At 36.6% G+C, this 27,299-nt stretch overlaps 1 protein-coding gene across 22 annotated transcripts in view; it reads left to right on the top strand.

Annotated features, from left to right (window-relative positions):
• The window catches only part of CDC42BPA (CDC42 binding protein kinase alpha), a 313,738-nt gene that overhangs the window by 280,832 nt on the left and 5,607 nt on the right, over window positions 1-27,299 (top strand). For 14 of the 22 annotated variants that reach the window (XM_067028865.1, XM_067028824.1, XM_067028853.1 and 11 more), the window contains 11 exons: window positions 636-775; window positions 2,055-2,136; window positions 4,519-4,735; window positions 5,620-5,682; window positions 6,584-7,177; window positions 9,227-9,324; window positions 11,976-12,060; window positions 14,602-14,725; window positions 15,426-15,543; window positions 20,175-20,360; window positions 23,333-23,450. In XM_067028865.1, the coding sequence (XP_066884966.1) occupies window positions 636-775; window positions 2,055-2,136; window positions 4,519-4,735; window positions 5,620-5,682; window positions 6,584-7,177; window positions 9,227-9,324; window positions 11,976-12,060; window positions 14,602-14,725; window positions 15,426-15,543; window positions 20,175-20,360; window positions 23,333-23,450 (1,825 nt within the window). The remainder of the gene's footprint in view (window positions 1-635; window positions 776-2,054; window positions 2,137-4,518; window positions 4,736-5,619; window positions 5,683-6,583; window positions 7,178-9,226; window positions 9,325-11,975; window positions 12,061-14,601; window positions 14,726-15,425; window positions 15,544-20,174; window positions 20,361-23,332; window positions 23,451-27,299) is intronic. The other 8 variants (XM_067028895.1, XM_059068774.2, XM_059068736.2 and 5 more) reach the window with 1 other exon arrangement.

Raw genomic sequence — 27,299 nt, 5'->3', positions numbered from 1 at the left:
TTAATGAATTAAAGAAAAACACCTTACAAACACAGTCCTTGACAGAAAATTAGGTGAATAAAATTCATCTAACAGTTTTACTTCATTCAGAGTAATGATCTGAAAACAAAAACCTAGCTTTTGCTCAGAATAAATTCCAAAATGTCTCAAAATTTTCTGTACTGTCCCTGTATTGTAATGAACAGATGTTGAAATCTCCATAAAGGAGTCTTTGGCTCTTCATCTTGCTGGAGGAGTGGCATATGCTTATGAAGTATGAGATACTGTCAAGACATAATCTTACTTGTAATCTTGAATAAAGTGTAAGCTGCTTTTTGTCCTCCTACCAAATTTGGCTTTTATGCTACTTAGAAATCCATGAATGTTATTTTAATGAATTACTAGAGAAAATTTAAATGGTACCATTAAAGTTTTTTTCAGAATATAATGCCAATCAGTGTTTGAAGAATGTGTTATCACACTTTCTCATGTTATTAACAACATATGTGTACCATCTGCTGCTTTACCAAACACAGTGGCAGACTTACAGCACGTGTACACTGTCTTTAGGTTTTCATCATGCAGTTACATATGTAATTAAAGGGGCTCGGACTGACAGTTCAGTTTAGGTTGTTCTGTCTGTTTGCCTGCCTAAGGTCCCTAAGCCCGCTGGAGTGAAGAAAGGGTGGCAAAGAGCACTGGCCGTGGTTTGTGATTTCAAACTCTTTCTGTACGACGCTGCCGAGGGAAAGGCCTCTCAGCCCGGTGTTGTAGTCAGTCAGGTGCTGGACATGAGGTAAGCTTGCGAAGGTGAAAATGTTCGCATCTTTGCAACATACGAATGAAAAGCGTGTGATTTTTCTTCTAATCGCGTTGCCATGTTTTTATTTAAATCTAATCTCATGTTAATTTTCTCATTTACTAATATTATAATCGTAACATAATTAAAAATATAAAATAAGGTATAGTTATAGAACAGGTTGATGTGTGTTGGGTCAGGGAGAAGAAGCTAATGTTTGAAACCACAAGACCAGTTTAAAGGTTGCTGGGGTACTGGAGTCTAATGTGTGTAATGTTCATATCATCACCTAAAGTAAAGGCTTAGGTATAATGCCAATGTGAGGAAAGGAAATAAAAATCTCAAAATCGGACAGGCTCTTGGAATATAAAATGAATCAGTGAACATTTAAGTAAGTATATCTCTTGAATGTTTCTAGTTTCATTTTTCAGACTCTTCCCCTTCCCCTTGGGGTGCTCTGCATGCCCTCTTCTCGTGACTCTCTTAACACTCTCCCTCTTATCTTCTTGACTGCCATAGCTTCAGCCATCAGCTCTGTGTTGACGGCTCCCGGATATATGTCTCCAGTCCAGGCCTTTCTCCAGTGCTCAAAACTAGAATTTCTAGCTCTGGCTCACATTGGCATTTCATACCAGCCTTTCAAACACATTATCTTCCCCACAAATATGGAATATAAAGGAACAGATGCAAGAAATACTAGAATATCAGCAAGGAAAATTTGACAGAACCTCCTAAGGGACCAATTACAGAAAAATAGGGAGAAGAAGCAAAGATAAGACTAAGATGTCAAGTCTTCAAGACCAAGAGAATGATGGTACCAATAACCAAATTAAGGAAGTCACAAGGAATAAATTATTGTGGAGGAAATCTGTCTTAGGTGTTGAAGGAACAGTAAAATGTCAGATGAGCTGTGTTGAAGGCACTTGAGATGTATTATGAGAGGAAAGAGGGTGCAGTCTACTGGAGACCCTGGAGACCTACCAGCGTTCGAATCCATGTGTACTCACTGGCCTTTTGACTCTGAATAATCCAGAAATGCTTTCTAACTCTTGTATAATGTGGCACTGTTACATTACACTTGATAAATTACTTTTGGCACTATCAATTACAAAGGGAGAAAATTCAAAAATTTTAAAAATTTAATTTGGATGTTTTGTGCAATTAAATTTTAAGGATTGCTTCATATGTGTTATTTGGATACATGCCTAAAACCACACACACATACCCACATACACTGACTTTTACTGTTTCCATTGACTTTTAACTTTTCCTTCAGGGATGAAGAATTTTCTGTGAGTTCAGTCTTGGCTTCTGATGTTATTCATGCAAGTCGAAAAGACATACCCTGTATATTTAGAGTAAGTATGTGTGCTGTAATTTGATCACTGAATTATTTGCTTTTTATGAGTATACGTTTTGCCTTTCTATATAGATCACAAACTTATTTGGAATAGAACCAAATCTTATAGACAGTTTGTGCTAAGTAAATATTTAATTAGTAAAAGACCAGTAGAAAGCATGAATAGGGCTTCCCTGGTGGCGCAGCAGTTAAGAATCCTCCTGCCAATGCAGGGGACATGGGTTCGAGCCCTGGTCCAGGAAGATCCTACATGCCACGTAGCAACAAAGCCTGTGCGCCACAACTACTGAGCCTGCGCTCTAGAGCCCGTGAGCCACAACTACTGAGCCCGCATGCCACAACTACTGAAGTCCGCGCGCCTAGAGCCTGTACTTCACACAAGAGAAGCCACCACAATGAGAAGCCCGCGCACAGCATTGAAGACTAACCCCGGCTCGCTGCAACTAGAGAAAGCCTGCGTGCAGCAATGAAGACCCAATGCAGCCAAATATAAAATAATTTTTTTTTTTAAAAAGCAAGCATGAATATATGGCTGCTAAAATAGATTTCCTCTTGGATAATATTTTTGAGTCACAATTGAATTTTCAGATAAGCACTACAACATGAAAAAATGAATAAGATGAGATTTCTCAATTTTTTTTTTTTTTTTTTTTGCGGTACACGGGCCTCTCACTGTTGTGGCCTCTTCCATTGCGGAGCACAGGCTCCGGACGCGCAGGCTCAGCGGCCATGGCTCACGGGCCCAGCCGCTCTGCAGCATGTGGGATCTTCCCAGACCGGAGCACGAGCCTGTGTCCCCTGCATCGGCAGGCGGACTCTCAACCACTGTGCCACCAGGGAAGCCCCTCAATTTTTTTTAAAAAATAGAAGTTTCTTTAAGATCTCACTTTAAAAGTCAGTATGTTTCAGTTCTATTGCTTTGTAATAACCACTCCAAAACTTAGTGGCTTAAGCCAACAGTGATTTATTTTTTACCATTCTGTGGGTCAGTCCTTCAGGTTGTACAGTTCTGGTGTCAACTGGGGTCACTCGTGACTGCATTCAGCTCATTTGGAGCAGGAATATCCAAAATGACCTCACGCTCACATCTGGGGCCTTGGTGCTGGCTGTTCGCCTTGGTACTTGGCTGTTCACTGGGCCACCTCAGTTCTCTGTATGAACTCTCTCCATGTGGTCTCTAATCATCCACTAGTCTAGCTGAGCTCTCTGTGACCGACTTCCAAGAGAGCAGAGAAAGCTGCCAGGCCTTTTAAGGACTAGGCTCAAAACAGGCATAATAACCCTTCTCCATTCTGTTGGCCAAAGTGAGTCATGAGGCCAGCCCGATTTAAGAGAAGGGGAAATAGACTGCATTTCTTGATAAGAAGAGTGGGATTCCATAGAAGAATTGTTGGTAGCATCTTTGGAGGCTGTCTAATACAGGGCCATCTCGAATTGGTGAATTAAGGTAATAGAGGTTAATAAAAAGGGCTGTTGCCTTAATGGTATCCCTATATGCTTTGTATTTGTCTATGAATCTTGTATATGAGGAAGGTCAGACAAAGACCATACTTAGTCTTTCAGTTTCTAGACCAACAGCTATTCTCTCACCAGTACCAAGGGAGCCTACAGAGGCCCACTTATCTTAAATGATTCTAACTGTGGGATTTTATTGTCACTACTGCTTAAATTACTTTTAATAAAGGATCCATATATACATAATTTGATTCTTTTCTGATTATAGTGTCATTGTATAATTACAAACCTTCATTTAAATACTAGCTCAAGTGATCTGGTTTTTCCCTGAGATGAATTATTGTTATGAAGTAACAGAGAATCTTAAGTACTTCTGAGTATTTTTGACTTTTTTAAAACAAGTTGAAAATCAGTACAGTGTAGTGCTTACAAGCGTGGACACAGGATTCCAGTCTAGTTGTGTGTCCTTGGAGAAGTTAATTTCTCTGCATCACAGGTTTTTTTTTTCATATATAAAATCAGAATATAATAACAATACCTACCTTGTAAAGATGTTGATAGAGTTAAATGAGTTAATACTTACAAAGTGCTTTGATCAGTGCCCAGTGCCCAGTAATTACTCAATAAATGTCAGTTGCTGTTGTTATATGATTGTGTGTAATGGATTTTTTAGTGATAGTATTCTGGCACTTTGCAGCAAAGAAAATACAAATGACACTAACATTTAGAATGGTATCTACTACCTTTGTCATGAATTCTAATGCTAAAACTATTCTTCTGATTATGAATAGCTAAACTCTGTTAAAGGTATCACTTAATGAATGCTCATTTTGTTGGCTAGTGCTAAGCAAACTAGCATCAGTATAAAACTGGCTTAAAAGGTATCTGTTTGCTGATATCATGAATTTTGATTAAATTGTTCTAGGTCACAGCTTCCCAGCTCTCAGCGTCTAATAACAAATGTTCAATCCTGATGCTAGCAGATAGTGAGAATGAGAAGAGTAAATGGGTGGGAGTGCTGAGTGAATTGCACAAGATTTTGAAGAAAAACAAATTCAGAGACCGCTCAGTGTATGTTCCCAAAGAGGCTTACGACAGCACTCTTCCCCTCATTAAAACGACCCAGGCAGCTGCAATCATAGGTATGAATTCATAACATTTATCTTGTTATAATTGTTTACTAATATATGTTGTCAGCAGGGACTGGTTTTCATCTAGGAATCCCGGTGTCTAACATGGTAGGTGTTATATCACAGATGCTCAGTAAATGTTTATTGAATGAATGAGACCATATTAGAACTTTATTTTTCAGTAAACAAGAATAAATATACTTTTCAAATGTGTTTTCTTCTGAAAAAGCAACAATGCTAAAGATTAACCTGTTAACGAATCGATTTTCCACTTGTGTGACTTAGAAAAGGTTGTTTAAAGCATAAGCTGTTTCATAAAGCGTAAGTTTCCTATGTAAAATGTGGGTACTAATTACCTTGCAAAGGTTACTGAGAAGTTTAAATAAGATGGAATGTGTAACACAGAGTGCTCCATATATAACATGCCCTCAAAAATGGCAGCTTTTCTGTCTGGAGGGTTAAATTTTCGCCATATTCTTACGTACACTGCCCACTCTTTTGTTACTTTCTAGTAAATAATGAAAAGTTTGATGAGTAGGGTTCAAATGCCTTTTACAATTTTTCCCTCCCCAAACAAGAAATGGAACTGGACACAGGGTTCTAACAAACTAGGGGTTTTTTTCTTTCACCTTTTATTGAATAAACATTTATATCTTTTTATAAGCATTGATATAAATTATTTTCTAATCATTGTTCTATTTAAAAAAGACACAAGATAATATTTACCACAGTAATCTGAAAGGAAATTTAATAGTGAAAATTGTTATTGCTATTTTTTAATTGTTTATTTTATTTATTTGGTTTTTTGTACCAAATTTCTTTTGTTATCTGTTTTATTCTATGTATTTACATAGTTTCTACCTAATAAAAATACTTCATATTTATGTCTTATATAGATCATGAAAGAATAGCTTTGGGGAATGAAGAAGGGTTATTTGTTGTGCATGTCACCAAAGATGGTAAGAGAAAATTATTTTGGAGAAAATATTATTCATAGAGTATTGTAACCTACAGATTCTGAATTCTAAAAAGATTTGCTCTTATTTATTCTATAATTGAAATTTTCCAGGCCTAATTGGATACGTTTATAAGTCAAAAGAAAATTTTTTAATTTTTATAATCCATCTGAGTTCTAAAACTTCCATGTGTATTGTCTTTCTTGTGTCATTTTATTCACAGTTCTGCTGTATGAACTCAGGTTGCATTTCTAAAGATGGTACATGAAAGAAAAATGCAACTTGATTTTTTTCATAGTTCTAACAGTACTAGAAGGGTAACAGTCATTAAAATGTGTTTGTTGTTGGGGTCTTTTATCCCACAGTTTAACACAACAGATTTCTTTTTAGGGAGAAATTAAATACTGGGTGATATTAAAAGGAACCCATTTAACTTAGCATTCTTGAATACAGTGTTCTAAGTTCTGTCTTTATATCAAGTTAGATCATGGGAAAACAATGCATTTAAACTTCATTAATTTGTTACCCAAAGAAGTACCTTTAATGAAACATGAATTACTCAGTTTTTAAAAATAGTAACCCATGGTAAACTTCCCTAGGATTTGGTGAAAGTAAAGAGATTTTTCTTAAAGATCTGGCATGCTTTATCACATAGGAACTCTTTGCCATGGCTGCCAGAAATCTCAGTGCTAAACTTAATACCTTACTATAGATAGGTTAAATTATCTTATAATGGGTGTAATTATCTTCATCTTTCTCCATATGATTTCTGATCTCTCATTTTTTCTGTGTGTGTATCTCTGTCTTTATTATAACTTGACATATTCTTTTGAGTATAATTGGGATATAATTAATAGGTAAACAAAACATTTTGCAGTTGATTTATTATTGTTTCTTTGCATAGAAATTATTAGAGTTGGTGACAATAAGAAGATTCATCAGATTGAACTCATTCCAAATGATCAACTTGTTGCTGTGATCTCAGGACGAAATCGTCATGTACGACTTTTTCCTATGTCAGCTTTGGATGGGCGAGAGACTGATTTTTATAAATTGGCAGAAACTAAAGGGTGTCAAACCATAACTTCTGGAAAAGTACGTCATGGAGCTCTTACATGCCTGTGTGTGGCTATGAAAAGGCAGGTCCTCTGTTATGAACTATTTCAGAGCAAGACCCGTCACAGAAAATTTAAGGAAATTCAAGTCCCATATAATGTCCAGTGGATGGCAATCTTCAGTGAACAACTCTGTGTGGGATTCCAGTCTGGATTTCTAAGATACCCCCTGAATGGAGAAGGAAGTCCATACAGTATGCTCCATTCAAATGACCATACACTCTCATTTATTGCACATCAACCAGTGGATGCCATCTGTGCAGTTGAAATCTCCAGTAAAGAATATCTGCTGTGTTTTAACAGCATTGGGATATATACTGACTGTCAGGGCCGAAGATCTAGACAACAGGAATTGATGTGGCCAGCAAATCCTTCCTCTTGTTGTAAGATTCTCTTACTTTTCGCTGTCTTATCTTGCTGTTTCTTTCTTTTTCCTTCTACTTCATCTCCTTTATGTATTCATTGTTAATAACAGGTTGTTTTTTAAGTCATCTTTGAGGTTTTCCTAAGCATCAAGTATGTTTTATGTAAGGTAACTAACCATATGTAGTTAAGACCTAGGCCAACAGGGCCAACATTAACAGGAACATAATTAAAGCTAATCTTCCTATGCAATATTTTACTTAGATAGATTTTTAACACATATTATTGTATTTTGAAATAACCCTAAGGAGTTATCTTCATGGTCCCCCCAAATATAGTGCTTGGAGCACTAATAGCTCATAGGACTTATTCTAGAGAAGTGGTTACCTAGTGAATTATTTAATCAGTTATGTGAAGGTATAATGTAGCATTTGAAAAAAGCATTTGAAAACTTTTCAAATTTTTATCTAGGTAGGTAGATACTTTCAAGAAACATTAAGATATTAATAAATTATTGACTACTTATTATGTGTCATTTTACTGTAAGAGATATAACATTGAGCAAAAGAGACTACCCTCACAGAGCATGAATGCAGTAGAATGGATTCCTGACAAAACAAGTTGTAATAGAATATAAGTGCTCTGATAGCAGAAGTACAGAGTTCTGTAGAGGCATGTAGGAGGAATATCTAATCCAACACATTTTGTTTTTAGTGGAAGATACGTTGAGCATGTTTAAATGCCAAAGGGAAATAGCCACTAGGGAGCCAGGGAAAGGTTGATGACTGTATGGTAAATACAGGAAATAGAGTAAGATCCCCAAGAGGCCAAAAAGGATGGAAGTCAGAATACAGGGGAAAGGATTTGGACCAGGAGGAGTAAAACCTCTTCCACTGCAACAAGATAGGAAGAATGGTGGGTATGAGTATAGTCAAGTTTAAAAGTTCAATATAAGAAAGTTTAGGGGGCTTCCCTGGTGGTGCAGTGGTTGAGAATCTACCTGGTAATTCAGGGGACACGGGTTCGAGCCCTGGTCTGGGAGGATCCCACATGCTGTGGAGCAACTGGGCCCATGAGCCACAACTACTGAGCCTGCGTGTCTGGAGCCTGTGCTCCGCAACAAGAGAGGCCGCGATAGTGAGAGGCCCACACACCGCGATGAAGAGTGGCCCCCACTTACCACAACTAGAGAAAGCCCTTGCACAGAAATGAAGACCCAACACAGCCAAAAATAAATAAATTAATTTTTTTTTTTAAGTAACAAATGTTCAAGTACAATTGGTGTCTTTAAAAAAAAAAAAGTTTAGGAGAGCCATATATACTTATTACAGAAAAATTAGAAAATCTAAATTAAAAGAACAAAAGAAGACTACTTCTACCTACCCAGACTTAACTATACTTGATGTTTTGTTTCTTCTGAAATTTATACTCTTAAATATGGCATCATATTTAGAATGAATCCTAGTCAGAAAATAATTCAAAGTATTATGTGAATTGTACAGTGTTAATTGGAATTAGAATAAGAATTAGAATATCTGGCTTTTATGAATAGCTCTGCCAAAAATTTAATTCATGACCTTAGCTTAGGTAAATCATTTAATCTTTCTTTCCTTATGTCACCATTTATTGATGTTCATTCTTTCAGTAAGTATATATTGAGCATCTCCTGTGCCAGATGCTTTATCATACTTTCATAAATGTGACCATAACTCTTACCTGAAGATTTCTATACTTCGTAAGTTGTTTCACTGTCAAGAGCTTAACTACTTTAGGAATCAGTTATTTAAAATGTAATGAAATTCCTTTATAGAACTAGTCTGGGGCAAGGGAATAATATACCCTTGGTGTTAACAGACTCCTTCTGTATTATAATGGCCTTAAAACCTCTTCATTTATGATTTACGGGGTTTTTTTTAACTTCAAAAATGTATTGATGTGGCTACTGTATGTTAACAATAGGATTTTGGTGGCATTCCACGCTACAGTTCTTTAGCATAGATCTTTCAAAATGTTTTGGGTTTAACAGTTAAAAGTAACCAGCCAGCTGTTCTCTCCTTCCCATCTCCCAGGTTACAATGCACCGTATCTCTCAGTGTATAGTGAAAATGCAGTTGATATCTTTGATGTGAACTCCATGGAATGGATTCAGACTCTCCCACTCAAAAAGGTAATGTAATATTAAAAAATGGGCTAAGTGGGGCTTCCCTGGTGGCGCAGTAGTTGAGAGTCTGCCTGCCGATGCAGGGGACACGGGTTCGTGCCCAAGTCCGGGAAGATCCCACATGCCGCGGAGCGGCTGGGCCCGTGAGCCATGGCCGCTGAGCCTGCGCGTCCGGAGCCTGTGCTCTGCAACGGGAGAGGCCACGACAGTGAGAGGCCCGTGTACCACAAAAAAAAAAAAAAAAGGGCTAAGTGAACAAATGATTATAAGTGAAACACTAATGTGACTATTAGGTGTTTTTCACTAGTTTAGCATTTTCTGGCACATGTAATAACATAATTGGTAATCTGGGACTTAGCTTAAGAGTAAAAAAAAAAAAAGAAAAATCAAGCTGGTTAATTTTACAGGTAGCTCGGCACCATATTATTTTTATTACATTTTGTTTTACTGTATAACGTACGATTATTATAATAATGAACAACTAGAATATATTCTACAACTTAAAATGTCAGTGTTATCTTCCACTTTAGTTTAAGGAGCTCTGAAGGAATATATTATTTGTAATTTTACTGTTTTTCACATAATGGTATGCAATTTTAATCCTGTGAGGGCAAATTTCATGGGCTAGAAAACTGATTAAAATTAGAACCAATGCTCTGTGTAAGCATCTCATGATTAAAAAATAAGGGTTTCACACATTCCTAATAAAATATAATATTTTCCTTTAACATTTCCCTATGATAACATACAGAGAATTTTCACCAGTATAGAGTGGCTGTTTTGCAAAAATGAAGAATAATAGTTTCATGTAAGTATATGCAGCGTGTGTCATCAGTTGCAAGGCAGGGTTTAGAGGAATAGGTAAAAGAAAATAACCAAGATCTTATTTCAAAATCTGCCCCAATTTTAAACCATAACATCAGTGAGAAAAGCTCTTGTAAATACTGCCACATTTTATAAAACAACTAAATATGGTCCTCGTGTTTATATATTCGGGCTGGTTACAATTAGTTTTCCCTTTTATGTTTATCATGTGAATTTTGAAGTATATATAAAAGAATTATGATCTTTATGAAGCATAATAATAAACTGATCACTTATGAACTCACCTCCTAACTTAAGAGCCAGAACATTACCAATTTCACTGAATCTACTTGTGTATTTTTCCCTTATCATGATTATTTTATCATTCCCTTGCTTTTCTTAAAATACAGAATTTTTTGTATATTTAAATATTTCTAAACAATATATTGTTCAGTTTTGCTTGTGTTTGAGATAATAAAATGTTATGTTGTATATCATCTTCTGCCTTGCTACCTTAATGTATTTACTGTTTCTAAGATTCATCCATGTTACATGTACTATATATATGTACACACACATATATATTTTTCACTACTGTAAAATATTCTGTTGGGTGAATAGATCACAATTTATTTGTCTGATTAGCAGACATGTGAATTATTTCCCAGCTTTCTGCTATTATGAACGTTGATGTAGAAGTCATATATGTCTTCAGGTGCGTATGTGCAGGAGTTTCTTGTAAGTCATATGCCTAGGAACGAAATTGATGGGACATGGAGAATACACGTGTTCAACTTTACAAGATAGTGTCAAATTATTTTCCAAAGTAATTGTACCAGTTGACACTCCCATCATCAGTATATAAGAGTTCTTAATGACCCATACCGTTTTCAGAATTCATAATTTTATAACCATTTATTTATGGTTATAAAGTGATATCTCATTGATGTGTTCATTTGCATGTCCCCAATTAACAGTGTTGCTGATAATCTTTCATATGTTTATTCATCGTTCATATTTCCTCTTCTGTGAAATACTTGGTCGTGTTTTTGCTCATTTTCCTGTTTGGTCATCTTTTGATTTATCGAAATTATTCATATATGGTAGATACTGGTTTAGCGATGGGTATGGTGAATCTTTTCCCTGTTTGTGACCTATCTGTTAATTTTTATAGTGTATTTTGTGAACATTTGTTGTTATTGCTTGAAAATTCATTGTTATAAATTTTAATGTAATATCATTCTTATCCTTTTTACATTTATCATTTTTTTCTTCAGAAGCTCTTTCCTACCTCAAGGTCATAAAGATAGGATCTTTATTTTCTTTCAAAAGTTTGAAAGTTTTGCCTACTGTGTTTATGTCTCTGTTCCATTTAGAATTGACTTTTTGTGTATGGTGTGAAGTAGGGATTCAGTTTCATTTGTTCCATATAGATACCCAGTTGCTCCATCACCATTTATTGACAGTCCCTCCTTTCCCCAGTGATGTACAATTTCATCTCTGTCATGTGTGTACATTTAGTTCAAATAAGATTCATAAAGTAGCTGTATATGAACATCTTAGTATCATCATCTGGTACTAATGGCTTTAAAAAGTCAAATTTAAGGTTTAAATGTATTTCTGCTTTTCTTTTTTTGCCCAGAATATTCTTCCTTTAAAATGTTATCATTATAACTGTGTTTGTTCAAGTTAGATAATTTTATACCTTTCTAGTCAGAACTGTTGATTTCCTTCCTAAAGAGGAAGGATGAATTAAAGGTCTTAATAGTGTGTGCTTTATAAATATCTCAAAAGTTTTATGATTTAATTTTTGAATTTTGTTGAAATACTAATTTTATTTTTTATTATTTTAGGTTCGACCCTTAAACAGTGAAGGATCATTAAATATTTTAGGGTTGGAGACGATTAGATTAATATATTTCAAAAATAAGATGGCAGGTAAGAAAATACACATTAGTAGGACAGCTTCATAGACGTGTTCTCGCTAAGCTGACCGCTGAAGATAGTAAGTGGCAGAGCCACTTAAACTCAGGTGTATCTTACTCCAAAGTCTGTGAAGTTGACCACTATCAACTTCAATACAACTTCAGTACATCCTATCAATATATTGAGATAAACTACTAGACAAAAAGTTATTCTGTTCAGGCTCACATAGCTGTATAGGCAAAATATTTGATTCTGACCTACCTTGTTATTTTTCTGTGGAGTACTGAGGTAAATAGAAAAAGTATAACTGAATATATATTCTGTACTTTTAATACTGTAGAACCTAGCCAAAATTTGTAGCACTAAAATTATGAAAACTCATCCAGAGTTCTGTCTTGGGACTGTTGGAATACATCTTCTGCCAATGCATAGGGCTTAGAACTTTTGAAGTGCTAATGACAACATGGGCAACAGAAGCAGGAACAAGAGGAAAGTCACCAGAGGGCCCAGAGTCAGGAGAGGGAATGGGAACCTGGGTGCTACGGACAGGACAAGGGCAGCATCCAAAGTAGTGAAGTGAGTCCTGGCCAGGGAGACTGCACACATCTAATTAGGTTGATTGCCAGAGAGTGCCTATGAACAGTTAAAATCTCACTTTTTACATATTATTATAATGCTATAAGTTATTCTCATGTCTTAGCAACAAATTTCTCCATAACAGAGGTATTCATAAATTTATGATCTTTTCTGATGGATCTAGTTAATGAAGATGTAATTATGGTATGTTATGTATTTAGAATAATAATTTGACTTAAATGTAAGTAAAAACATTGGCATTAAGAAAACACATTAAAATGTTTATATTAATTATCTCTGGGTAGTGGGATTATTCTATGCCTTTTGCTTTTCCTTTTTCCCCCATATTCTTCCAATAAATTTGTATAGTCTATCAAAAAAAAATACCATCAAAAGTTTGTCATTTTTGTTTTGTGTGTTTTTAAGTACTAAGATACACACAAATTGCTTGGCTTCAGATTTGATGCTCTGGTATATCCTCTTGGCACTGGAGGCTTCTTGGTATACAGACTGGCGACTGTAGGAAAAGTCCTGTGCTAAGAGGATATTGCAGTATGACTTGAGAAAGGATATTCAGGTATTAGACAAGATGAAATCCACCCTCTTCTCACTGTATGTAATGATTGTAGAATGTGTCCATAACCCAATTTGTCTCTATAGGATAAAACCTATTCCAACTCGTCTTTTCTTATGCTCTCATCTTTCTACTCTAGGCTAGGAGTAAAGGTGGAGCTTGGAGAAGGAAGACCTGACAAAATTTCAACATAGTTGTCTTATCCTTTGAAAAGGAAAGGAAATCCTATTTCCTGGAGATTCTATTTCTCCGTCTTATCTGTTTCTCTCTTCATCTCTCAGGAGCCCAAAGTGCTCTTGCAGTCCTCTGGCTGTCCAAAATCTGCCATTGCCACTGCAACTCACCAAGATCTGCTTTACCCTCATAATTCTCAAATTCCAACCCTCAAATTCTCATCTACTTTTAAAATTTTATCCTTTTAACATTTGCTATTAGGAAAGCAATCTGATAAAGCTATTATTATGATACAAGGAGAATGCTGCTTTTTTTTTTTTTTACTAATCATCTTGCTTTGGCTTGCCTTACAGGCTCTTTTGGCTTCTTCCTACTACATTTTTCTCACTTTAGCTTTTTGGGTGTTATAAACTTCTAAAGATTGGCTTTTCTCTTTTTCCTTACCTTATTTAGAGAATGGAATTCATCATGTTGGTATGGATACAGTTGTCTGTTTTAGAGGATGTTCACCATATCCCAGCATGTTTGGGGAGCCCATGGCTAAGAGTTTTGTTTACTTCTAGGTATTAAAATTGAGACAGATGGGTATTAGGTGACTAGGTGTACATAATTAAGTATCCCCTGAAGATCAGGCGAGTAGAAATAGCAATAAGATTCTTACTTTTAGTAAAGGAAGCTGGAGGAAACACAATTCCTTTCCTTTACTCCACATCTTGCAAATTGGATCTGCAAAGGACATGTTTTAATATATTAAAAAAATTTTAACTGTTATCATTTTCATGGATAATTCACCATTTATGCCTGATTACTGCGCAGGTCAACAATAAGAGCTTTTTAACACCCTAAGCCATTGAAACCAATACTGGGAAGGTGGGAGAAGATGGTGTAGAGATATTGGAGGTGGGGTGGCCAAAGTGATAGGACACCAAGGCAACTACATTTTCTTTTATTTCTTCTAGTAAAATCGTACCATTTTATGTTTATAATCAAATAAAAGTGAAAATATACTCTGTAAGCTATATTTAATTTCAGCATATATTTCTTTACTTATATTTCATTGAAAATTATTACTTATTTACTATGATTTATCAACACAACTTTAAAAAATCAGAATTGCATATACTTGTATAATTGATTGATGTTTGTACTGTCTTGGAGATTAATGGATGAAAAGCATTTTAGCACTTTAAAAACATCATTGTTCTTTGTATTTTTTTTTTTTTTAACAGAAGGGGATGAACTGGTAGTTCCTGAAACATCAGATAATAGTCGGAAACAAATGGTTAGAAATATTAACAATAAGAGGCGTTATTCCTTCAGAGTTCCAGAAGAGGAAAGGATGCAACAAAGGAGGTAGATATTTAATTCATACTCATCTAAAGATGCTTATAGCATCAGAAGGACTATTTGGTAATAATACTGTATTTGATTTGGAAGGAAAATTTAATCTCTGAAAGTCTGTCATCATCATCTATGCAATAATGAATGTATTAAAAACTGCAATAATGAATGTATTTCTCAGTGTAATTTTAATTAATACTTCCCAAGTTGTGAGTGTGTACTAGATTAAAGTACCATATCTTGATTCATTTCTCTATGTATATGGAATAGTTACAATTTTTAGAATATGGGCTTTTATAAACATAGAACATACCTGTGCAGATTAACTATTCTCATGACCAAGCAGAAATAGGCTTGTAGTATTTCCAGTTACATATAAAAACATTTCTAATATATTAGCAATTATTTTAAAAGATGTACATAAAATGTTCAGAATTATCTGTAAAATAGAGTAGAGCTTCTTTGATATTTAAGCACTAAAATAACCCTCTCAGTTTTCCCACCAAAAATCATAAGATCTTTTTTAAAATTTAAAACAAAATCTTCTAAGTAAATGTTTAACTTAGTATATTCTATTATTTTAATTCTATCCTTATTAACATGATTTCACAGTTTATTTTTATGAAAAAATTTAAGTGTACTTAATTTTTCTCCAAAATTGTCTAGATTGGTCATGGAGTAAAAGTGTTTAAACAGGTGTTTTTTCTTACAGGGAGATGCTGCGAGATCCAGAAATGAGAAATAAATTAATTTCCAACCCAACTAATTTTAACCACATAGCACACATGGGTCCAGGAGATGGAATACAGATTCTAAAAGACCTGCCCATGGTAAGAGAAATGAAGAGTGAATGTGAATATAAATGGGGTTAAGACTAAGTTGGAGGGGGGAGGGGGTGGATACATATTAATGTGTGTGTGTGTGTGTGTGTGCACTTAAATACATATAAGACTTAAAAAGACATATTAGTATAATGAGGAAATGTTTATCTCAGTATATCACAATATATGTAAGATGCATAATGACATAGCTGATGAGAAAAACATAAAATATAGATGTGTATCAAAAACCAAACATATCAAGTTCTTATTTAGTTGAATACCCTATATACTTCTCCCATACCTAGATTTACTATTGTTGGAGAAATAAACCACCAGATTTGGAGACATTCTATACCAAGATTCAGAACTTTGTTACCAAATTACTAAAATTTCACTAAGTTTTAGCAATTCAACACAGATATTTGCCCCCCAAAGAACCACATTAGCTTGATCATTAATGGTCACACCTCTCATCTGATTATGAAATTAAATCTTTTTCCTCTGCCCGTTACAGACGTGTTGCCTAGTCAGTCTTATATCTTTAAAAAAGTACAACATAGGAAAACTGTTGTGTGTGTGTTTGTTTTTTAACAGCATGAAGATTAGATTCTTGGGCCTAATATATTGAGATTAAGAACATTAGTGGAATTAGCTAATTATCCAAGCTCTGTGACATTTCAGTATCATAGTACTCTCAACAAACTATTGAAACTTTAACATGACTCTTTTGATAGGTGGTGATAGCATCTAGATTTTGCACAGAATTTTAGGCATAATTTAAGTGCTATGACAGTTTGGGAGGTAATGTGTAAATCTCTACCCAAAGCTCTTTCTAAGGAAGTCCTTGTTAATTACCCACATTACTTAACTCTACTGTGATAGAAGATATAGACGTGTATCACTGACAGAAAAAAATAATAGGTAATACAGTTTGTACAGTCACTTTTTTTAATAAAAAAGTTAAGCTCGTAAAGGTAGTTTTTGCATTTCTTTCATAGGAGGAACCAAAAAAATCTGCACTGATTTGAGCCTGAGTTCCACATTATAAATATCTCAGTTAACCAGTTGCCCCGTTTATGAATGGATGTGATGTCCTTACTGTCATTGTTTTTTCATCATTATCAAGACATTATTATATGATTATAGTGCCATTACTTCCTTTCAGATCATTCACAATAGTCAGTTAACCTTTTGAAATGGGGATTTCTATTAGCCGTGCTAGGTAGATATAAATAAAGTATGCAAAAAGATTACAGCCAATCTTGATATAGTAATTAAAACGAAGTAAGAAATTTAAGGCTGAGCATAAATATTAAGCTGAAAATATTGAGAATAAATAAAGGCTGAGTTTACATAGTTAACTTTTATACTTATCTATCATATCTAAAAGCTATTCTACTTTTTCAGCTTTTGCCTGGGAATGGGAGTTTAGATTTTTCTCCATTCTTTTCCCATTCTGAACATTTACTTAAGTCCTCAGTCTGGTTTTCCTTTATTCTCAGAAGTAAACGGAGCAGAACCACACAGTCCAAAAGCTTCTGTCATTTTTCCTTACAGAAGCTACAAGGTCAGGTACAAAGTACCTTAAGAGAGAGAATTTTTTAATTGTGATAAACAGTTGAAATGTGAATATATGTATAGCTTATATTTGATAGATCAATGTGAAAATTTTTGAAGTTTAGTTAGTAAATAGTTTTTCAACATCTGCTATGTAGGTAGCATTATGGAGGGATAGAGGCATACAAATTTCAAATACATCCATATGTTGCAAAGCAACATATCAGCAAATACAAAATTATTTCAGTAGTGAACAAGGTTTTAATGGGTATTATCCTTTTAAAATTAAACTTTCTTTCACACTTGCTTCATTCTGGTATACAAAAAAAGAATAGTATGGCTTTCCTCTCATATATTCCAATAACATAGCAAGAAGAATTATGGAAAATTTTTCTATAAATTGTTATATCCCACAGTATGTTCCTTAAGGAGAAATAGTTTCAGGATTTAATAAAATGTTCCTCTGCTTGACCAGGTGAAAAATCAGTTTGCTAATGTTCCAGAATTTTTTTCAGACCTTCATTCACAATAAGACTTGGTCTTTCTACACCCTGAATAAGCACACTGAAGCAAAATGTGAAATTTCAAGCATTGTAAGAACTTTCATATCCCAGCATCCCTCCTTTTTTTCTCCTTTCACCCTCCCACCACTTAAACGAAATCTCAATTTTGTCGTTGTTGTTGTTCAGAATAAGGTCCATTCTTAATTACTGGGCAAAACAAGTTCAGATAGCATTTCCCAAAGATTCAACATCAATCTGACCCCATGACACAGGGCCTCCTGTGCTGACTACTTATTCCCATTAGACCTCTTGATTTTTAGTATTAGTGTCACTGATTTTGTTAACCCATGACTACCTTGCCTGGTTCTTTTTGTAATTAACACAAGTGACTTTTTACCCTAGAGGTGCAATCCAGTTTTTAATTCTCCTTTCATTCCTTTCATGTTTTCTTATCACATAAGCACTTTTGAATGTCCAGGACAAGAAGTTGGTATACATTTTTGAAACCTGTTCACCTGTACATGTAGTACTGTAGCAAAGACGTTATGTGTCTGAACCTCCTGTTCTTTGTTTTCACCTGACTTTCTTCCTTTCACTAGCAAAGAACATAAAAGCTGGGGTTTTTCATAGGCATCCATTTAATCACTTAACAGATATTTTTTGATATATTGTCATGCCAGAACTGTACCTACCTTGGAGTAGACACTGGTAAACAACACAATAATATGCATGTCTGAAAAGCAAATAATATACATGTCTGTACCTGTGTGTGTGTATGTGTGTGTGTATACATGTATTAAAAAGCTTGTGATACTTTAATATAGTCTCAGATTTTAGTATGTTCTTTCCACTGTAATTTTCTATATTTAATGAACTATTTCCAAAAATAAAGATGAATTTAATTCATCTTATGTTAACATGTATAAGAAGCACTTTCAAATACCAAAGCTATGATGTTGTCATTCGTGCAAAGAGCATGTACCCCAGAAATTTTTATGTTTAACTTATTCAGATCAGTATTGCCTTTCTCTGAAATACTTAAAAGCTTAGAGAGTTCATTGAATGTCTTTGGAAGCTTATTCTGTTTCCTTTGTACCAAAATGATGCTGAAAAGGGTTGTTTGCCTCATGAATGTGGAAAAGATAGTAAGGGTAAGGAGTCATTTTTTTCTTTTATCTCCTATATCAGATGTGATACAGGAAATCTTTCATATGTGTCTTAGTGAGCCAAGAGAATATAAGCAATTAATATAAAACAGCATATATGTCTTACACGTACATACTGTAGTAGTTTCCTTGAATCCTTTTTATCATTTACCTTTTTTCATAAGTGGGCACTTGTAATAAAGATTAGATTTGTCTCTGGTTGAATGCAAGAGTAATATTTGACCTCTAAAAGATTTATTTTTTTTAGCACATAAAATTTCTCCTAGCCTTTTACCCATTCCTAAAATTGTTAACAAATAAAATTTCAAGCTCGTTGACCTTTTAGACCTTTATGAAGTAATTTTACTTCTTAAAGTTACATTTATATCATTAGTTTTATCTTTTTGAAAAGAACCTTAGAAAGTACTGGTTTCACTCACATCTCTAAATTTAAAACATCTTACATAGAAGCCTTTCTTTTAAGCTTCCCTAAGTTACCAGACTTTTTTTTTTAACGAAGGAATCTCATCTCAACTCATATCAGTCAGCATGTCTCCGGGAAGCCATCCAGCCCGTCTCTAATGGAGAGATGGTAGGATGCTTTCCTGAAGCACAGTTGTTCTCAGAAACTGAACTTTGAAAGTTCCCATTAGAGAAGGTGACTGGGTGCCGAGTGACAGTTCCCAAATGTTCACAAGTTATTTTAACATGAAAAACTAGAGCCCTTGTCTTCAAAAACTTTCTTCTATGTCTTTAGTATTACATTATTTCATTTTTTAAAAATACACCTGAACATTGAAGAGAAGGTTGTTCTCTTGTTAAAAACAAACGTGTTCTTTGGGTGTCTAAGTGGAGATATGCTTGGGCTACTTAAAGGTAAACCAATAATTGGTATATTCCACAGTTACTATTTCTGTTATGGGAAGATAAGATCAGTAAAAGCAAACACATGTCAAGTCTGTAAATACCAGGAAATGGTTTTAGTTTCTAAAGGAACAGTTTCGTAACGCTTTTGGTGAGAGACTGGTTGTAGGTTCACTTGTTCTTTTCTTTAATTATTTCTCGCTTTTTCTACCCCTAATGTTTTTTGGTAGATTTTTGCCATGATTCTATCACATACAAAAATACTAAACTAAATTTTGAAAATCTACTTGTATCTCTGAAAGTTCAGTTTCTACTCAGCTTGTTAGTAATAAGAGAGAATAAGTTTATGAGGCAAATGATTTTTTGCAAATCAGCTCTTTAGGTAACTGGCAAGAGGATTACAAAATTTAACTTTCTAAGGCCTAAAAGTATTTCATTATGGATTCAACTCTTGATGTGAGATACTTACTTCATTTTTTCTACATGCATGTTGTCTGAAATGTCACATATATCCAGTGAATCCATTTTCATTACCTCATTACCTTTTTCTTCTTTCTGTTGTTTTTGATAGCCGGGTTTCCCTTATCCATCCCCTCATCATCACTCCGGTCTGATCTCCTCTCCGATCAACTTTGAGCACATCTATCACATGACTGTTAATTCTGCTGAAAAATTTCTCTCTCCTGATTCCATAAACCCTGAATATTCCCCGTCTCTACGCTCTGTCCCCGGTACACCAAGCTTTATGACTCTGAGGGTATGAACAGCTGAGTTAGGTGTTAACTTGTACTAACTATGTGTGGATCTCTGCCTGGCTTCATAAGTAACACCTCCAAGGGGGTACCTTCTGTGAACGTTTCCCTTTGGCCTGTTTCTCTGTTGCCAAACTTCTGTTCTTCCTCTTCCTCCTCTTCTGTCTTGGAGTTCTACTTTTTTCTTCTTTTGAGGAAAAAGATGAGGATTTGGGAAGATTTCAGTTTTATTTCTAAAACAGTATTGGAGGTTTTTCTATGTTTAATAAAACATCATCCCATCGTGATATTTTTCATTACAGATACCATAAGAAATAGCCCCTGAGTAAGTCTTTATTCTATTAAAAACAAACAAAAAAGGATCTAGAATATCTGAATTCTGTATTGCTCGTTACCCTAAAACCAGTTCAGTTCAGAGAAATTTTTTATATTTAGTGAAGTTAAAGTCTATAGAAGGGCCTGTCCAAAGGCCTTTTATCTACAATAAACCCCTTCTTGAAAAGCTCACAGTTCTCAAAATTAGAAAGTATAATAGTACCAGTGAATAACAGGAAAAATTACCAAAAGAAGGTAGTCTTACTAATCTTTGGGTTGCTGATGCACCTTTAATTCCAGCCAGGATCCAAGATAAGAGAAGTAAATCAACAAGAGAAAAAAAGAGTGTGCTGCATTCTGAAGGACCGTGGTACCTGCCACTGAGTCCTTCCTTGCAGGCTTGCATCTTTGTAACTAGTGTCTCTGCAGTGGGATGGAGAGCAAGTGGCCATTCAAGCTGAATATCCATATACATCTGTCAAGAAATATGTACTGACTTCAAGGGAGCATTTTCTCAAGTTTGTTTTGCAGATAATAAAATATTTAGATTGTATCATGCAAATGCATTTCCTCTGGCTTAGAAAAAAATAGCATCCATTTTTTATTTGTGTATTTAGTAAAGTAATTTTCCAATAAGAAAACTACCTGTAGGGTGAGAAGTTTATTTTTGTATTTTTGTTTGCATTCTAAATTGTGATGTTTTAAATGTCATTGTTATTGACATTAAAGTATAATGTCATTTAAGTGTCTTATTTCACAAGATAAGATTACTTATGATAAACTAAGCTTCAATTTGCTTGGTTACAGATTTCAGGGAGTGGATTCTAGGGGAAGTTGTAATAAACTAATCAGTCAAGAATTTTTGATATAAAAGATGGTGGAAATGTTGCTTAAGTTAGTCTTCTATAAATAGAAACACTACGATTGGTGGAATTTTTACCCTAATCTTAAGCATATTTGTGCAGGAAAAGGACCATCAGCTTAGGTTTCACATTACTTCTTAATGAAGTTGAACTTCAGCTGAATGAATGATAAACTGTTGGGTTTGGGTTTTGTGTGTTTCCCCCCCACCCCCAAGAACATATCTTCTGTGTATCATTCTTTTATTACCTCAACATTCAGTGTTACTAAACCGCTGGGGGTTTTTTGTTGGTTTTTTTTTTTTTTTTTTTTTTTGCGGTACGCGGGTCTCTCACTGTTGTGGCCTCTCCCGTTGCGGAGCGCAGGCTCCGGACGCGCAGGCTCAGCGGCCATGGTTCCCGGGCCCAGCCGCTCCGCGGCATGTGGGATCTTCCCGGACTGGGGTACGAACCCGCGTCCCCTGCATCGGCAGGCGGACTCTCAACCACTGCGCCACCAGGGAAGCCCCTGGTATTTTTATAGGCTTAATTTTTGCCATTTTTTCTAGGTTTGTTTTATAGAAAAGGACGACACAAAGGTATCTTAAGGTTAATAGCAAAAACAAAAATTTAAAGGTTTAAACTGATATCCCCATCTCTCTTGAACTTGACTCTGCTGCATTGTATGCATGTCATTGGCATCTCTCAGGGTTGCTCCTATGAGTGGCTGTTGAAATGCTACCACTGTTTTCTGTTTTAAATTTTTTTATTTTCTTAGAGAAAAAAAAGGTAAAATGTTTGCTTTAAACAAATAACACAGTAAGAATTACATGGACTTTGCAAATTTGATATATGAACCAAAATGGCAATAGTTGAATTTAGAGCCACCCAGCCAGCTAAATCTCAGTATGTGTGATTCTTTAAAATGTATGATTTGGAGTTTTTCAAGATATATTAGTGCATGTTTTCCAAGAGATGTTAGTGGGTGTTTGCTAGCTTTGGCCCTGCATCAGTTGTGTTGCCATAACCTTCTCTCAGGTACCAGCCCTGACACCCCTCCTGGTCTGAAAAGGTTAGGGCCATCGAGGAGACCGTGTTCAGACAGCTGGTCCTGTGCACCACCTCTCTAGGTGTGTGTGACTTTCAAAGCACTCTATGGCTCATTTTCCTCCCTTGGACACCAAAATTATTCAATATTAGACGGGCAGCTTCTCACACCAACATTCCCAAGTTAAATGACTTCACCCAGTGATGGTTAACAAGCGTCGTATTTATGACTTGTGGTGCTGCTCTCTGTCTGTGAGGCAGGAAGGCTGCCTGGTGACTGGGATGGGAACATGCAAATGGCACTTTCAGTATCAGGACAACAGAAGACATACTTAAGAAGAATGTACTTTTAAGTGACTTTCTTCTAAATGGGCTTATTAGCTTTTGAATTATCCTAAGAAAATAAAAATCTCATATGTAGTAAAAGCTTTGTTTCAGTTATCTGCAGAGGTCCATGTAATTCTACATTTCACTGTCACTTCTAACCATGTAACTTTCACTTACTGCACTCACAACAACAAGAACAAAATTGTTATCTGTTGGTAAGTTTTTCAGTAAGTATAAAGATAAGTACTTATCTTTGGTTGGGGTGAGGGTTACCTCTGTTAGGGCTTTAGTACTTTTGTGGGTGGGAGGGATTATATAATCTGTTTCTTGTTCTGTATCACTCTGGTCAAGACAACTGTATTTCTTGAAATTAGGGTGAAAAATAGACATCTCTGTAGAAGATCAGTTTCACTCTGGATGAAGAATTTTTCTTTCTCTTTTGATTTTAGAACCCTCGGCCTCAGGAAAGTCGGACAGCATTCAGTGGCTCGGTCAGTATTCCATCTATCACCAAATCCCGCCCTGAACCTGGTCGCTCCATGAGTGCCAGCAGTGGCCTGTCAGCAGGTAAGTGGCCCCGGCTGCAGGAAGCATTTGCATAGCAAGGTAGCAGCCAGTGTCTCAGACCTGGCTGGGTAATGCCCAGTAGGCACAAGTGCAGCTGTTACGAAAATAGTCATAGAACCCTTTTAGAAGTTACAGTCCATGTGGGAGACAGACAAACAGTACTACAAATTGTGATGATAAATGCTCCGAAGGAAATAAACAGGGGACAGTAATAGAGAGTAACAGGCAGTAGCTGTTGAGGATGAATTCACACTTAGAATAATTAGCAAGGTCATGTGCCCACCCTGGGGGTGAAGTCACATTGACTCCTGTTTGATTAACTGAAAGGAGGCACAGTGGCTACCTGGTAGTGGGCAGGGAGTGACAAAGAGTAAAGCTCAAGAGGTAGGCAAGGGTCAGATCAAGCAGGGACTTGGGGACCAACGTAAGACATTTTTTATTTTTTAAAAAACACAGTGGGAAACCTCTGAAGAGTTTTAAGTAGGCAAGGACCATTATCCAAGGGCAAGACTGTTCTTGGCCAACAGCTGCTTTTCTGTCACTTTCTCAGAAGTCACATGGTATTGGCTTTGATCAGAGAGAGCGGGGCGAGTGTGCCCGAGCACGTGCAGGCCCAGGGTGGACCCGGGGTAATGCTAACGAAGCCTCCCTCACTTCCCTGCAGCTGAGCTCAGAGGAGAACAGATGGTAGTAACTCCAGCTCACATTTCAGAGTCATTCAGTCAGAAGCGTATTCGTTGCCTCGTATTCTTGAACGTGAGCCGTTCGAGTCAGGCCTCCCGGTGCAGACTGAGTGTCCTCCTTCACGCACCGTTCATGCTGAGGGTGCCGGTAGCAGCACCCGCCTTGTGCCCAGCTCTTGGTTTTAGGCTCTGGCAACACAGAAGTGTGAAGGGTGCTGGAATACCATTTGTTCTCTTGCTGTGGAACAAATTACCCCCAAATTTACAAGCTTAAAAGAGCAAAAGTCTATTATTATCTCTCACAGTTTTCTGTGGGTCAGGAGTCTGGGAGCTTACCTGGACGGTCCTGGCTCAGGGCCTCTCAGGAGGCTGCAGTCAAGCTGTCTGCCAGGGCTGCCATCAACTCCGAGCTCAACTGGGACTAGAGAAGCCACCTCCCAGCTCACCCACATGGTTGTTGGCAGGCCTCTGTTCCTCACCAGCATGGGCCTGAGTGTCCTGGTGACATGGCCTCTGGCTTCCCGCAGAGCAAGTGACCTGAGACAGAGCGACTGAGCAGCGGTCTCAGAAAGGACATGCCATTGCTTTTGCAGCGTGCTGGTGATCACACAGACCAGCCCTGGAACCATGGGAGGGACCCCGCCCCGGGCCTGCAAACCGAGGACAGGTGCCTGCTGCAGAGACTGGCTGCAGACGTACAGAGCATGTTCAAGGAGTTTTCAGTCGACAGGCAGAAGTTGAAGTGCACATCTTGTGATTTTTTTGCTGTCATCTCCCAAAGTTATCTCTAAGCAGTGTGTAGCCTTGATTACAATGAAAATATCTAGCCAGTTGGAAAAATGGCAACCATTTTATGAATTATCTTTTTACTAATGGTAGCTCGATAAGATAGTAGATTTACTATAACTAACCAGAAGCTATCAACACTTGAGATGCAAAGAAAATATCACAATATTAATAGTTAAGTTCATAATCCCTTACCCAAAACTCTTGGGGCCAGATACCTGTTTTCAGAATTCAGATTTTTTTAAAATATATTTTAGAAGGGAATCTACTATTTATTATATTACACTCCCAGCAAGATCTAAGACAGCACCTACAAACATATTAATATTTATACAGCAAAATTTATGACTAGGCACACTATGAATATATAAATAAATGTACTCTTTTTAAGTGAAGTCTGTAATCAGCCTCCAGTCAGTTCAGATTAAGTCTGCCACCACACGAATTTACATCAAACTTACGAAAAAAGTTTTGGTTTTCAGGGCCTTGGATTTGTGGAATTGCAGGTAAGGACACAGGACCTGTAATACAGAAACTTAAAGGGCCGAGTGGCCACCCCCTTAGGAGCGCTGAAGTGAGGGTCCACTGTCATTGTTGACAATATGCGAGCTACAGACTGCAGCCAGCTCCAAATCCCTGTCGAGGCCTTTAATGCAATAATCAGGCGTGGCCTTCTTGAGGTTCTCGGTACCAAGCTGTTTGTATAGAGGTTAAGAGGAAGACCAGCCCAGGAATTCCAAGGGGCATCTGCTATTTAGAGTGCTTCTTGCTAGCTTCAGGAGTAGCCCAGCTCACGTAAAGAATTTCCAGAAGGACAGCCTGCCAAGAGAGACACAAGAAGAAATAGGGTTCCATGTTGTCAACCTCCAGGACCAGAAGCACAGGCTCTTCCAGGGCCAGACTTGCGATGGCTTCCTGACCGAAGTCAGATTAACACAGAGCTTTCCACTGTGACTCTACCCGCTCCTGTCAGTGACAGGCTCACCGGGGGGCCTGCAGACTCTCCTAGAGGTCATGTAGAGTTAGACACTGTCACCCCAAGAGATCTGGGGCCCAACCCCCTGAATCACCATCTAGAACTCTTTGGAAGAGACCCTGCCTGAGTTGGGACCACAGTTTTCAGATTGTCCCCCTTTGCTGTTCAATCAAAACAGCCCATCTCAATTTTTTAAGATGAGGGTGGTTGCATGTAATTTTTCTCTGAAAGGAACATTCCCAAAGTTAAAAAAAAAAAAAAAAAAAAGAAAAAGAAAAGAAAAGAAAAGAAAAAGTGTAAATCACAGAGGTGGATTAAGTTCTCTATTCTATAAACGATCATTAGGATGGAGGAAAAGAGCTCAGTAAGTGTGTACTAAATAAGGTAGAATTTATTTTCTTATTTACAAATGAAGAAAACTGAGACTTAGATAAAATAACTTGCTTCAGGTCACACAGGTTAGTAAGCAGAGCAGCAGAACTCTGGCAGTTTGGGCTTTTTGTTCAGAGCGACAAAATTTTAAAAATAGTAACTTACATTACAGCTTTTGTTAAATTGAGCACTAAACTAGGCATGGAATTGAAGGAGAAATCATAAAAAGTGATTTATGCCTTCAATTAGGCTGTAATCGAAGGAGACATAAGATCCACAGCAAAAAAGTAAAGAGTACATAGCCAAAGAAACACATCAACAAATGAAAATCAGTATATGTCTGGTGACAGACGCCTTAGAAACTGGATGGAGTGTTGGAAGTAAGATTAAGTCGGTGGTTCTCAGCCTGAGATGCGTTGTAGAATCATCAGAAGGGCTTTTAAAAGTTAAGTCAGAAATTCTGTTATTATTGGTCTGGGATGGGGCCCAGGCACTGGTATTTTTAAAGCTCCATAATATAATATGCAGCATACAACCAGTGTTGGTAACCTCTGCAATAAGTAAATTATGGTGACACAGCTGAGGGGCTCAGGAAACAAACCGAAACTAGAAGGAAGCTGGGGGAGATCACCAAGGACGGGGCTTTGGCAGGCAGGCTTCACAGTCTATACCCCGTAGTTGTGCTAAAACTTCAACGCAGTCTCACAGTCTTTTTTGACCAGTGATCTTAATGTTGCAGCTCGGCAAAATTAAAACATTTTTCAGTAAAGACTAAAGACTAGTAGGGAATGCAAAGAGTTGTAAACAGGCACTCACAACACCCCAATATTTCTAAGATTCTTCTGGCCCTCCTCTTTCTTCCTCTGAACGGTGCCAGTCCTCCTTTGATGTACCCCAACTCTAAGATCAACATAGAGTGTGATTTTAAAGCAACTCACTTCATTTTTGTATCTCAGGCTTTTTGCCCTGTGGAATGAAAACGCTTCTCTTTTGTTCCTTTGTGGTTTTTATGAAAATTCTCTGCAAGTTAAG

This window comes from Kogia breviceps, chromosome 1 (assembly GCF_026419965.1).
Source record: "Kogia breviceps isolate mKogBre1 chromosome 1, mKogBre1 haplotype 1, whole genome shotgun sequence".
Taxonomy (NCBI): Eukaryota; Metazoa; Chordata; class Mammalia; order Artiodactyla; family Physeteridae; genus Kogia; species Kogia breviceps.
The sequence above is the reverse complement of the archived record's forward strand: the minus strand, read 5'-3'. Positions and strand labels throughout refer to the sequence as shown.